Source organism: Octopus bimaculoides, chromosome 18, assembly GCF_046866305.1.
Source record: "Octopus bimaculoides isolate indiv1 chromosome 18, ASM4686630v1, whole genome shotgun sequence".
NCBI classification, from domain to species: Eukaryota; Metazoa; Mollusca; class Cephalopoda; order Octopoda; family Octopodidae; genus Octopus; species Octopus bimaculoides.
Genome location: NC_142945.1, coordinates 2,713,091 through 2,727,678, shown reverse-complemented (window position 1 = coordinate 2,727,678; position 14,588 = coordinate 2,713,091). Strand labels below are relative to the sequence as shown.

General features: G+C 37.8%; 1 protein-coding gene across 50 annotated transcripts in view; it reads left to right on the top strand.

Annotated features, from left to right (window-relative positions):
• LOC106871531 (guanine nucleotide exchange factor DBS) overlaps window positions 1–14,588 on the top strand; it is a 179,665-nt gene that overhangs the window by 96,710 nt on the left and 68,367 nt on the right. For 33 of the 50 annotated variants that reach the window (XR_016244922.1, XR_016244920.1, XR_016244918.1 and 30 more), the window contains 7 exons: window positions 4,699–4,815; window positions 5,762–6,021; window positions 7,053–7,167; window positions 10,552–10,674; window positions 11,293–11,484; window positions 12,366–12,557; window positions 13,574–13,651. Coding sequence is in view for 31 of the 50 variants with exons in the window: in XM_089365633.1 (XP_089221759.1) it covers window positions 4,699–4,815; window positions 5,762–6,021; window positions 7,053–7,167; window positions 10,552–10,674; window positions 11,293–11,484; window positions 12,366–12,557; window positions 13,574–13,651 (1,077 nt within the window). In the remaining 19 variants the exon portion in view is untranslated. Of the gene's footprint in view, window positions 1–4,698; window positions 4,816–5,761; window positions 6,022–7,052; window positions 7,168–10,551; window positions 10,675–11,292; window positions 11,485–12,365; window positions 12,558–13,573; window positions 14,009–14,588 lie in introns of all 50 variants that reach the window. The other 17 variants (XR_016244906.1, XR_016244905.1, XR_008265927.2 and 14 more) reach the window with 1 other exon arrangement.

Sequence of the window (14,588 nt, the reverse complement as noted above, 5' to 3'; positions counted from 1 at the left end):
ACCATCCAAACATGGTTGATGCCAGTGCCACCTGACTGGCTCCCATGCCGGTGGCACCTAAAAAGCACCCACTACATTCTCGGGGTGGTTGGCTTTAGGAAGGGCATCCAGCTGTAGAAACACTGCCAGATCACATTGGAACCTGGTGCAGCCTCCTGGCTTGCCAGACCCCAAGTAAACCGTCCAACCCATGCCAGGATGGAAAATGGACATTAAATGATGATATATATATATGTTTGTGTGTCCCCCCACCATCGCTTGGCAAACGATGTTGGTGTATTTATGTCCCTGTAACTTAGCGGTTCAGCAAAAGAGAACTGATAGGATAAGTACTAAGCTTACAAAGAATAAGTCCTGAGGTCGATTTGTTCAACTAAAGGTGGGGCTCCAGCATGGCCGCAGTCAAATGACATGACTGACATGGAAAGGGAGACATCAAAACAATAACGATGACAGTGAGATATTAACTCACGCACACGCACACACACACACACACTAACACACAGAGGTTAGTTAATATTAACTGTACATAAATGTTTATTCATGTGTAAGAACTAAAGCAAACTCTGGCTGTCAATTGGAATATCAAGTCGGACTTGGTTGTAGGGACCAGGTTTTTGCTAATTGTTTTAGGTGTCTAAGTAGTTATGCATAGACACACACACACACATATATCTATGTGGTGAAGGTATGTAGCTTAGTGGTTCGGGTATTTGGCTCATGATTATAAGATTGCGAGTTTGATTCTAGGTGGTGCATTGCGTCCTTCAGCAAGACCCTCTATTTCACATTGCTCCAGTCCACTCAGCTGGCGCAAGTGTATTGCGCCTGCACTTCAAAGGGCCATCCTTGCCACATTCTGTGTCACACTGAGTCTCGCTCAGAATTACATTAAGGGTACACATGTCTGTGGAGTGCTCAGCCACTTGCACACTAATTTCATGAGCTGGCTGTTCTGTTGATGTAATCGACTTCCCCCTCCCCTCAAAATAATTGTGGAATAACCAATTTGTTTTATCCCCATGTCAGCCTTAGTCCAAAAGAACAATAACCAAAGTGTGGTGTGTATATATATATATATATATATATATATATATATATATGTGTGTGTGTGTGTGTGTATGTGTGTGTATGTATATATTCACACACCACACTTAGATTAATAACTATGTATAAATGTATATTCATATATACACATATACAGTTGTTATGTAACCCAGACTAATATAGATTTCAAACAGTTGTTTTTATTTTTAATTTCATATTTATTTATATTTATTTACTAATTTATTAATTTATTTATTTGCCAATAGTTTTTTTCCCCCCTTGCTGTTGTGTTAATTGTCACAGTCGAAAGCCAGCCATGATGGCTGATAAAACTCATTAGGATTGGAAACCTGTGATGGCCATGTAACTCTTCATCACATTAACTTCTTTACTGCTGGGTTGTTAAATTGAATTTAGCTGTAATATATATGGAACAAACATGTGGAAACATGTTTTTAGAGGTGGCGCTGTGAAGCAAGTCTCAGAGATTGTTGCCCTAGGCAACAGGAGAATGTGTGACAAGCAGAGACAGACAGAAGTGTGTGTGTGTGTTGTGTTGTGTTTTCTACTTACACATGTATGTATGCATGTGTGTGTGTGTTAGATATGAGAAATTAGAAAGATGGCCGAGAGGATGGAAGAAAGTGTGAGGAAGTGAGAATAGATAGGTACACACACATCTATATATTGGGATATAGACACACACACATACACACACACACAACTAAGGCTGTTCATAGCTATGTCTCTCTTTCTCTCTCTCTCGCTGTATATATATATATATAGATAGATATACACACACACACACACACATATACACATACATACATACATACATACATACATACATATATATTCATTATTAATATTTAGCAGAAGCAACAGTGACTCATGAGTCGAGAGTTTTGTATGTTAGCACTTATCAAACTTATCAAAGCTGTCGTATGTATATATGTTTGTGTGTCTGTGTTTGTCTCCCAGCCATCGCTTGACAGCCGATGTTGGTGTGTTTAATGTCTCCATAACTTAGCAGTTCAGCTAAAGTGACGGATAGAATAAGTACTAGGCTTACAAAGAATAAGTCCTGAGGCTGATTTGTTCGCCTAAAGGTGGTGCTCCTGCGTGGCCCCAGTCAAATGATTGAAACAAATAAAATCATATATACACACACTCATGTTTTGAGTCCTTTCCACCCCCCATCACCCCCCCGTTTGCATCACCAAACCTATATGTATATATATATATATATATATATATATATATTTACATATATTATTTTATAAATACATTATATATATTATTTATGTATATATATTGCATTATTGATATTATGTATGCACATATATATTATTTATGTGTATGTGTGTGTCATAAAGCGAGAGATATTTGTTTGTATGTGATACACCCAGAGAGAGAGAGAGAGAAGGTATACATTTGCCAGGGGACAAGCACTATTTTTTGATGTAATTAGTGTCCTCATTAGCTGTGTCATGACGGAGTTTGTTGTTGTTGTTGTGTTCCATATTGGTCTTGTTGTAACATTGATAAAATATCTTCACTGTTGTTACTGCTCTGAAAATACATATTATACAGACACTTGGAATTTAATTGACTGCTCTGTGTGTGTGTGTGTGTGTGTGTAAATGTATTTGAACATATTTCTAGGCGTTAGATGTAACTGTCAGAAATTCCATGAGTTATCTGTTGGATACGGCATGATGGGGGAGGCAGGGGGGGAGATGATTGGAAGCTGATTGTAACAGCATCCAGCTTCCTCTTATTTCTATTGATTTATATCAAATGTGATGACAGCACCAAACATCAAATTTTATATACATGCATACCTATACACACACACACACGCACACACACACAGAGGCATGGGTGTGTGGTTAAGAAACCTGCCTTGCAACAATGAAGTTTCAGGTTCAGTCTTGGTGCACGGCACTTTGCAGTGTCAGATCACTGGGCCAGTGTAGAGAGGATAGACACTACCTAAAAACCTCTGCTTTTCACCCCTCCATGCTCATGACATTAGATCTTATTTGGGGATCTCTCAGGTAACTGAAAGAGCACAAGCATCTCCTCTCTGAACAGGCTGTCAGTCCATCGCTGCTTCTGATGGAACTCATTGTGCTACGATTCATGTGTATATATGCATACATGCATATATATCATCATCATTGTCGTTTAGTGTCTGCTGGCATGGGTTGGACAGTTTGACTGAGGGCTGGTGAGCCAGAAGGCTGCACCAGGCTCCAATCTGATCTGGCAGAGTTTCTACAGCTGGATGCCCTTCCTAATGCCAACCACTTCGAGAGTGTAGTGGGTGCATTTTACGTGCCACTGAGGCTGCACTGGCAACGACCATGCTTGAATGGTGCTTTTAATGTGCCACCGGCATGGGACTAGTCAGGCGGCACTGCCATCAACCACACTTGAATGGTGGGTTTTTTTTATGTGCCACTGGCACAGGTGTCAGTCAGGCAGTATAATATGTGTATATATATATATATCCTGGGCTGAGGTGGTGAGGCAAGACCTTCGTACATTGGGCCTCACCGAGGCGATGACTACGGACCGAGACCTTTGGAAATGGGCTGTGCGTGAGAAGACCCGGCAAGCCAAGTAAGATCGTTGCCAGTGCCCCTGGACTGGTTCTTGTGCGGGTGGCACATGAGATGCACCATTTTGAGCGTGGCCGTTGCCAGTACCGCCTGACTGGCTCCTGTAGGATTTTCGAGCGAGATCGTTGCCAGTGCCCCTGGACTGGCTTGTGCGGGTGGCACATAAAAGACACCATTTCGAGCGTGGCCGTTTTCGTGCGGGTGACACGTAAAAGCACCCACTACACTCTCTGAGTGGTTGGCGTTAGGAAGGGCATCCAGCTGTAGAAACTCTGCCAAATCAGACTGGAGCCTGGTGTTGCCATCCGGTTTCACCAGTCCTCAGTCAAATCGTCCAACCCATGCTAGCATGGAAAGCGGACGTTAAACGATGATGATGATGATGATGATGATATGATATTGCAGGAGGTGGCTTTGTGCAAGTCGACAAAAGTATAACAGAAGAAAAGAGACAGGTGTTTTGCAGTAGAGGTGATACAAGAATACCCCTGTCGAAAAAGAAAAGAGAGAGAGTGATGGGGATGTAAAGATTGTTTGCCAACATGGCAGTCCTGGTTTAGGACAAATGTTGCTGTAATTTAGCCCCAGGATACATCGTCTCCAGCTGGGTATACGACACGATCTGTGTCCTTATATTTTCGAGCAGGGGTGCTAGATTCCCTTGTTCGAAAATATAAGGACACAGATTGTGTTGTATACCCAGCTGGAGACGATGTCTTCTGGGGCTAAATTACAGCAACATTCGTCCTAAACCAGGACTGCCATGTTAGGTTGGCAAACAATCTTTACTCCAAAGTACCGTTGCTGAATATCTCTTGATGTGAGATTAACAAATAGTAATTTTCTGATGGAGATGTGTTGAGACATGCACTCCAGGTATAGGATTATAGGTGATGTGTATATGTTTCTCTCTATATTTATGTCACAGAGTATTTATATGCAGTAACTCTGTATGTATATATATATAATATGTGTGTAATATATATATATATGTACACATATATGTTTCTATTTATATCTGCAGGTTGTTATGTGCAATAACCAAGAAGAGTTACATGAACATATTGATCCTAGCCAACTCACTAAAGACTTGGGTGGAGAAATTGAATACGACCACAAGGAATGGATCGAGCAAAGAGCAGTAAGTAACTGTCTTATTGTGATAAAGCCTTAAGCAAGTCTCCTACTTCCACCTACACATTGCTAATATCTACAAAGATTATGTATAATACTAAGACTTATGACAGAGTCAGCTCCTTTATTCTGACATGTCATACATGCACTCATTTCATTTACTGACTGCTGGTGGAATACTTCTTTCTAATTTTGGTACACCATGCCAGTATTTTGAGGGGAGGGGCAAGTCAGTTACATCAGTGTCAGTTCTTGCCATGAAGCAGTAAAATAAAGAATCTAACATAATCACAAATAAAATATGTGGAAGTTGAGATGTTCATGCCTTCCTCAGAAATGTTATTAATACAGTAAAAGAACCAGTGAAGGATCTTCTTTATCATCATCCTTGATTATTCAACATAACAGCCATGTTTCCTTCCACAGACTATTTCACCTTTAATACCATAACATAGAACTGTTCTTCAGTTCTTTAAAACTCTATGTAGGTGTATTATTGGTGTCGTGTGAAGGTCTAAATTACATCTTTCTAATTATAAACCTAATTTATCCCCTTTTATTCACAGATCTAATAACAATCCATTGAAATTTCTCTACAGCAACCACAAAAATCAAATTTAGGATGGTGAACTGGCAGAACCGTTAGCACGCCAGGCTTAGTGGCATTTTCTCCATCTTTCTGTTCTGAGTTCAAATTCCACCAAAGTCAATTTTGCCTGTTGTCCTTTCAGGGTTAATAAAATAAGTACCAGTTGTGTACTGGGGTCAATATAATCAGCTTAGCTTCTCCCCCAAAATTGCTGGCCTTGAAGCCAATATTTTGAATATATTTTCTGCTTCCATTCCCCTCCGTTGTATTCCTAATTCCTCATTGTTTGCCAAAATAACCATGAGAGCCTCATCTATTCTAGTTTTTACGTTTGTTTTTTTTTTTCTTGTTATTCTTTAATCAGGCAAGTGAGAAATTTTCAACAAATGTCAGCGACATCACGCACTCACTCGACCAACTCGCTGCCCGATACGAAGAAACGGAAATCCCGAATGACGTTACTGGGACTGAGGCGTTGATTCGGGAACATATCCAGGGACGAAAGGAGCTCCTTGATGATTTGAACAGTACCACTAACCACGGCGAAATTTTGCTCAATTGTGTGAAGGGAAATAGCCAGGAAATTCCGTTGGTGAAATTGGTACATGTGGTGGAACTGGAGAGGTAGGACATTGCGTTACCAAATTCTTCACATACACACACTCTCTCTTCCTTTCTCTTTCTCTCTCTCCTCCTCCTCCTCACTGTATCTCCCTCAATTCCCATCTCTAAACAGCTGATAATAGATAAATAAATAAATAAATAAATACGCACACACATTCACTTAAACAATGGCCACAACTTGCAATCCTGGATGACTCAGCAGTATGTAGCATTCTTTCAGTAATTGTGTTTGGTACCCATTTAGCAGTAGACACAGAGTGCCTTCTAGACCCTTCATTCCTTTGCTAAGTGGAACATCCAGCATGTAACAGCTAGAGGGAGAAAGAGGGCTGCCCCCATCACCCAGCTGGTCTATTTTTTTTATCAACATCCCAAAAGATGAAAAGTAAAGTTTATTTTGGAGGAAACAAATATCACAACAGGTTTTATTTGAAACCCTGACAGCTCTGTTAATCAATCGCCCAGTTTATGTAAATGTGTGTGTGGGTGTGTACTTGAAAATCTGCAAACAAGCATAAGCATATTCATATGTCATCAATATCATCACCACCACCACCACCACCATCAGCAGCAGATGTACCATCATATCCATCATCATCAATACTATCATCATCATCACCATCATCGTGTGTATCTTATGATGTTGGTATGGGATAAGAGGAGAAAGTGTATGGTGGGGGTGGGGTCTTTCCACCACATAGGTGTTCCATTTTCTTTCATCATGCCTAAGCTTCACTGTAAACAAGAGAAAGAGTGAGAGTGAGAGAGAGAAAGAGAGTGAATGAGATCAATAAAAAATGAAATGAAGAGGAAAATATCAAATAAGTGATACAAACAACAACAACAACAATGGTGAGAACGAGGACAAAGATGACGGTGGTGTCAACAACGACGGTGACAAGAACATTGTCATACTTGGCTTCGCTGAACTGGTCAAACTAAACTAAGGTCGTCATTGTCTCATTTAATTAATTAACTTGACTAATTTGCTTAATTGGTCTGTGTTATTGTTGCATCTTTTTTTTTACTAGGTTACTAACTAAACTAGAACAGAATAAACTCCAGTTTGAAATGTTCTGGGGACGACATGAGAATAAACTTCGTCAATGTTTACAATTACGGCAATTTGAGGAGGAATTTAAACTTGTAAGTTTTTTTTTATTATTCTTATTATAAACATTTGTGTGTGTGTGTTGGTGCTTGTGTGTGTTATTGCTTGTGTGTGTATATATACTTGCATCTATCTGAGTGTTATTGCTTGTGTGTATATTATTACTGTTTATGTGTGTGTTCATTACTGATTGTGTGTGTCCATAGAAATTCCATTTGTTATAAACTTTTTCTTGTTTTGGTTCATAAATTTATAAATTTCCATTGTTTTAGTATTTTAAACATTTAACTGCAAAATTAAATTTCATGGTCATTCCAGTAATGATGCTATTTACCAAAAAAATAGAATTGGCATTTTCTGCAAGTCACATTTCCTCCTCATTAAACTTGACATACGTCAACATAACAAAGATTCCAACATGACATTCCTCAACAAAAGATAGCTTGGTATATAAAACTGCTTTCCACAATTAAGAGTAATTAAATTTTGAAGGGGTCAACATTTCACTTATGCCTTTGATGTCCCTCCATAGTTAAAGCTACAGAAAGAGAAACCCTCAGATATGTTTCATTGTTAAAGATTTCTTCAATTATGTTCTCGACGTCCTTCCATAGTCAAAGTCTTTGAAAGCATAACACTTAAACCCATGTTGTGAAAAGCAGAAATATAAGAATGTTTCTAAATAAGGCAGAAGGCCACAGATTTTGGATGAAGGAAACACTGGACTATGTTGACCACAGTATTTCACTGGCCCTGGAAAGATGATAGGTGAAGACAACCTAGCAGGATTTGAACTCAGCATGTGAATAACTTGAACAAACACCACATAATATAACTAACGATGTTGCCACTTATCGGGGGAAAAAAATAATAATATTAATCCATATTTTATGTTTTATCAATTCATTTTCTCCACACCACATTCAGTCTGCTAGTTTTCTCATGAACTAGCTATAACATGTCCTTCCTTTTATAAAACAGCAGTGGTTTGAGGGAGGTTTAGTTGCTACTTCAAGTAACCACTATCATATTTAGATAAAGAGGTGCCACCATAACTCTGAAGTTTGCTTCCCAACCACAAGGTTCTGGGTTCAGTCCCACTGCATGGCACCTTGGACAAGTGTCTTCTACAATAACCTCAGGCTGACCAAAGCCTTGTGAATGGATTTGGTCAACAGAAATTGAAAGAAACCCATTTTATATATGTATGTATGTGCGTACATATGTATGTAGGTAGCTTTGTGTTTGTTTCCGACAACCGCTTGACAACTATTGTTTTTGTATTTACATCCCCCGTAACCTAGCAGTTCAGCAAAAGGAGAATGATAGAATAAGTACCAGACTTTTAAAAAATAAGTACTGAGGTCAATTCGTTTACTAAAACCCTTTCGGGCAGTGCTCCAGCATGGCCACAGTCTAATGACTGAAACCAGTAAAAGATGAAATATAAGAGAATTTGTAGGATGCCCCAGTAGCAAGGCCCCTTTTAAAAGGACTCTGACAGCCCCTAGATGTTGTAGCCTTGGGTTTCAGCCTGTTCAGTGTTAGGTGCAGGCCTGTGAGTAACTAACTGCATTGACAATCTCTCCTTGACTTTCACCACAGATTATTGTTGTTGTTGTTAAATTAGCCAAAATCTGGCACATCTATCTCCAATCAAAGGAAATTCCATCAGTGTTCATTCTATCTTTTATTCAGACATAGCATATCTAAGACTACATTATCAAATGTGTCTTTAATTTTAAAAAAAATTTACTTCATACAGTAGAATGTCAGTTGAGAGATATTTAGCTGTCATTTCTAGAGCAATTAACTGACCACATAGGGGCTCCTTCATTAGCTCATATATCATTACTGGTTTTTTTGGGGGTTTTTTCTTCACAAAATGCATCTGGCACTAAATATCAAATTTACCATCAGCCCCATGATATTTTCCCAATTCCAGCTTATTCCAACGATGAATTAGTGAACAGGTTTATAGTAAAGCTTGCTTGTTAGGCATGCTGCTATGGCCGACATTTTCTCTGTCCGCAAATATAAATATTGATTGCTTTTAAACAACAGTAGTGAAAGGCAAGATGGCTGCTTGTCACATGGTGGCGATAGTGGGGAGGGCGGCGGCGGCGGTGGTTTTGCTTCATTTAACTTGCTTTTGATTTGGTATTCAAGGGAGATCACTTGGTATTAACTTGTCAGACACTGTCCATTTGCAGTTATGAATAAATGATGATTGGTCGAGAACTGAGACAAATATTCTTGTACAAACTGTTTAATAATAAAGCACCGATGTTCTTTGTGTGTGCATCTGTGTCTGTGTGTGTTATCAAAGATGTTGTCATTATTTTTTTTAATGACCTCTCATATTTTAGCCATTGTCGTTGGCTGTTTGATGGTGATTTCAGAGAAATAAATACGTTTGAAAATAAATTCATCTTATATTTATAAACTTGTTCGTTTTTAGATATATTTTAATAAATTAACATAAATGTTTATTTGTATATCACACACACACACACACACACACACACACACACACACACACACACACACACACACACACACACATGCTCAGTGATTGATCCATCTTCACAGTTGATTGCCATCTCCTTGTTCTTCCTCATTGTAAATGGCATTTCTGATTTTGCATCCATGTACAAAGCTTCTTGCATGTGTGTGTGTGTGTTTATAATTAGGTATATTTATGAATGGAACATGTTTGCAGTTAAATAGGCTTACACATAAATATATTTACTCAGCACACACATACGCACACACACACGCATGCACACACACACACTTGTTTCTTATTGGATATCTTTAAATATATTCTTTTATTCTTTTACTTGTTTCAATCATTTGACTTCAGTCATGCTGGAGCACCGCCTTTAGTCGAGCAAATCGACACCAAACCTTATTCTTTGTCAGCCTAGTACTTATTCTATCGGTCTCTTTTGCTGAACTGCTAGGTTACGGGGACGTAAACACACCAGCATCGGTTGTCAAGCGATGTTGGGAGGACAAACACAGGCACACAAACATATACGTACATATACATACATACATACATACATATATACATACATACACATATATATATATATATATACATATATGACGGGCTTCTTCCAGTTTCCATCTACCAAATCCACTCACAAGGCTTTGGTTGACCCGAGGCTATAGTAGAAGACACTTGCCCAAGGTGCCACGCAGTGGGACTGAACCCAGGACCATGTGGTTGGTAAGCAAGCTACTCACCACACAGCTACTCCTGCACTATATGTTGAATATTTGGTGTATTCTTCTATTAGTTGCAGGCAGCTGTGGCCATTCTGAGGCATGTTTATACATAAACAGAAATATTTCTGTATAACTATATCTCTAACATTTTCTTAATGCCACAAATTTCTCTTTTATTCCAGATCCAATATGCTTCGGAACGTAACCTAGAGTTTTTAGAATCTTCTATGTCAAACATAGGAGAATCCTCTCTGCGGCTGGACGGACTTTTTGGAGATTTTGAAGAATTTGAGAAAAAAGCAAAGGTAGATGATTATATCTTTTTGTTTTTTGTTCCCATACTTCTATTTCTATGCTTTTACTACCCTTCCAAGTGCAGCCCTGGGCATTTTGGGTATTTACAGTGTTTTCGGTTGATATTTTTTATTCTTCTCCAAGGGTTTGAGACATTTTGGCATAGCTGTTTTGGCACTGCCTATTTGGCATGGCTGATTTAATGCTGACATCAGATATTTTAATGTTATTCTCTCATTCTCTCTCTGTTTATGTGAGTACATTTATCTTTATGCATCTGAGGAGAGTGTTTGTCATTCATTTTCATTTAGTAAGCAATCGGAAAACGAACTTCTTCTCGTAGCCTACAACAGCAACAACTTTATTTAAATTTCTAACAGAACATATTTCTGACCAAACTCCATTGACAACAAATGAAATGTTAAAAATTATTTATTAATACATGTGTATGTATATGGGTGTGTATGGGTGTGTGTATATGTGTGTGTATGTATGGGTGTGTGTATATGTGTATGTATGGGTGTATATATGTGTGTGTATTTATGTGTGTGTGTGTGTGTGTATGTATTGGTATGTCTATGTATGGGTGTGCATAGTTATGTATTTAATTCTTTTATTGCTTCTTCCAGAAAAACTTTGAGACAACAGATCGGTTATGCCGCACCGGGGAACAGCTTATAAGGGACGACCACTATGCAATAGACAGCATCCAACCAAAATACATTGAGCTTCAACGTATCCGAGATCAATATAAGCGAATGTTAAAACAGAGGAGGGACATATTATATAAGGCTCGTGATCTCCACGATAGAATTGATCGTGTAAGTATCCCTGCACTTTTGCTCTTTGGCCATAATCCTATCAACACCACCATTAAGCCATAGTGCCATTATCCCACTTCGACTTGCAGTCTTTGACTTCAAAAACAAATGCATATTGAATAGTCTGGAATTTAAAAAAAAAATTTGAACCCTTTTATCACCTTATTTCTGTTGGAATTAATTTTGAAAATAATGAATTTAATAAAATAATTTTGTCATTATAAAAGCTAGTGTTTGGAACATAAATTATTGTGAAGTTAGCATGAAATTTAGATCTCTTTAACTCTCCTGTTACTACATTTCTGTAGAAAAACACTGCCTTTGTTTCATTTAAGTTTGAAAATAATGGAGAATTTATTAAAATAAATTTGTTATTATTGAGTTGGTGTTTGGAAAATAAATGAACATTTTGATCAAAGTTTTTACTTTTAGATCACTTTAAAACAGGAAGTTATCAAAGATCTAAGGACAATTTCATCTGACTTGGTACCAAATTGGTTAATTTAGAAAAGTAGCCCCTAAGATACCTGAGGTGGAGAGCTTAGAAATTTCTCTTAGCTATCCTCATTATATGTTAACTGCTGCAGCAGTTAAAACAACTTCTTTATAAACAGCATGTGTTCATAACACATTCAATTTCTCAATGTAAAGGGACTTTCACACACCTTGTGTTTTGACATCATTGTGTCTCCTCAGGCAAAGGTATCCTGAACTAATGAACTCAACAAGAGTTCATGGCTCTAGTTTTATAACTCCAGTAAACAAATTATTTACTCTAATAATGTAAAACCAAATATAAATTATGAAGAATTATATTAAGAATTATAGTGATATATGATGATAAATAATGTGGTCGTTTGTGATTTGTTGTTTAATTTCAGGCCAATAAATGGTGTAACCGAGGTCTCGACTTATTAGCTGATCAACAAATTGAAAAATTTCATACTCAAGGGGGAGCAGAGAAAGCTGCCTACGAGATCAGGGAGTTTTTACACTCAGCCCAGAATCTCAACTTAAGTAATCCAAAAGAGTTCCGGACACTCTTTGAGGGTATAATGAATTCAGATATGAAAGTAAGACATTCTTCCATTTATTTATAAAAATGTCTACAGACAACTTTGTATAAGATGGCTACAGTAACACTGTATTATGGTTTTATATATATATATATATATATATATATATATATATATATATATATATATATGAGGCAAGGGAAAGGTTGGTGATTTTAAAGTTTCATCTGTCATAAGTGTCAGAAAATTTAGCAAAGCCTATAAAAAATGTTGAAAATTCAAAATCACTGACATTTTCCATGTAAAAATAAATGTTTTAACTATATTGAGTGACCCTTCTATGTATAGCAGAAATACAAACAATATATATATATATAAAGACACACACACACACACAGTTTTTATGTTCAGTTATAAATAAAAAGAATCTAACATTAAAGTGAAGGTCAAGTGTTTAGGGAAGTCTTAGCAGACAACTGGCACTACTGAGTGACAATTGAGTGACCATCCTATTGCATAGCTGAATCATTTCAGTCTCCACTCTGTTACTTCAGTAACAAAGTGCATCATGTGAAGAGCTTTCCTTATGGAAATATTCCAGAGCCTGTCTTATAACAACATCTCTTGTAAGGACATAGCAGCAAGGCAGCAAATACCATACATCAAAATCCTGTAGTTTTGTGTGTATGTTCAGAACACCTAATATGGTACTTAAAGAATAAAAATCCTGACTGATGTTGGAATCATTTATCAACCAGGGTTGAATAAAGAAATCCTGAGAATGGCTTTTAAGGAAAGTTGGTTCTTTCTGGCTTTCTGTTTTCTGAGAATTTTATGTTTAACCTGTCCCCATCTGAATTTTAGTTCCTGCAATTGAAAAACTGCATTATTTATGGGATGACCCAATATAAATGTATGTATATATATAGATAGACAGATAGATAGATAGATAGATAGATAGATAGATAGATAGATAGATATAATTTGGGATGCTGGTGTTTGAATGTCTTCCACTTTCATAAATCTTATTTTCTTTTCTTTTTTTTTTTGTCTTTCATTCTTTCTCTCTTCAGGTAATTGTACAAGATCTGCTTAAACGGAAAGAAGAAGTGAAAGGAATGTGTGAGAAACGTCTTGGAAGCCTGCAGAAGGTAACTAGCAATCCGATGAATCCTGCCCAATCCACCCAACCAAAGATGGTGAAGCGTTCTGTTTCTGCAGGAAATCCTGTTCGGGGTGGCGCTAAATCCTCCGGGTCATCTCGTCAACTTCCGAATACTTCTGCTAATGTCAAAGGGCAACCACCGCCTTCATCATCATCATCTTCTGCTTCTTCTTCTTATTCTTCTTATTCTTCTCGTTCTTCCTCTTCTACTCTTGGCTCAGTCTGTGTAGCGAGCTTGTCTCGCGACGAATACCGTTGCTCTGCCGGACAAGTGGAACGGGCAACAGCAAAGAGTGCTAGAACACCAGCTTCTTCTTCTTCAAGACTAGAGATGTCAGTCAGGGTAGGAACTATGATTCCATTGTGGAGATAGCTTTCTGTTGCTGTTGTCACTCCTCCTTTTCACTTTTCTTATCGGCAAACCTCAGCTTTGTTCTTGTCGTTGTTCACCATCGTTGTTGTAGTTGTTGTACCATCATATAAAACTTCCTCTTCCTCCTCCCCCCTTGTCGTCCTCTTCGTCATCATTGTTTTTGTTTTCTTTGTCCTTTCACATAACCACCAACCTGGCTTAACTCTCCAGCTTCTGTCGTTCTCAATTTACATTCAATATTTATAAAAACTTAACGTTCTGCCATTCTTCATGTTCTCCTCGTTGCAAATTCCATTGTAATACGAAGCTTTCTGTTTTTCATGTCACATCTTTTCACCACTCACACTTTTGGCTAAACCTTAAGCTTTTTTGATCCTTGTCATCATCATTGTCATTTTCATCGTTATTTTCATCGTCATTTGCATTGTCATTGAAGCTTTCCTCCCCCTCTTCCTCATTTTCCTTTCATTTAACTGTGGCCTAGCCTATCTTGAGCTTCAGTCATTCTCCTGTCACACTCATTTATAAACTAACATTCTGCTGTTCTTCA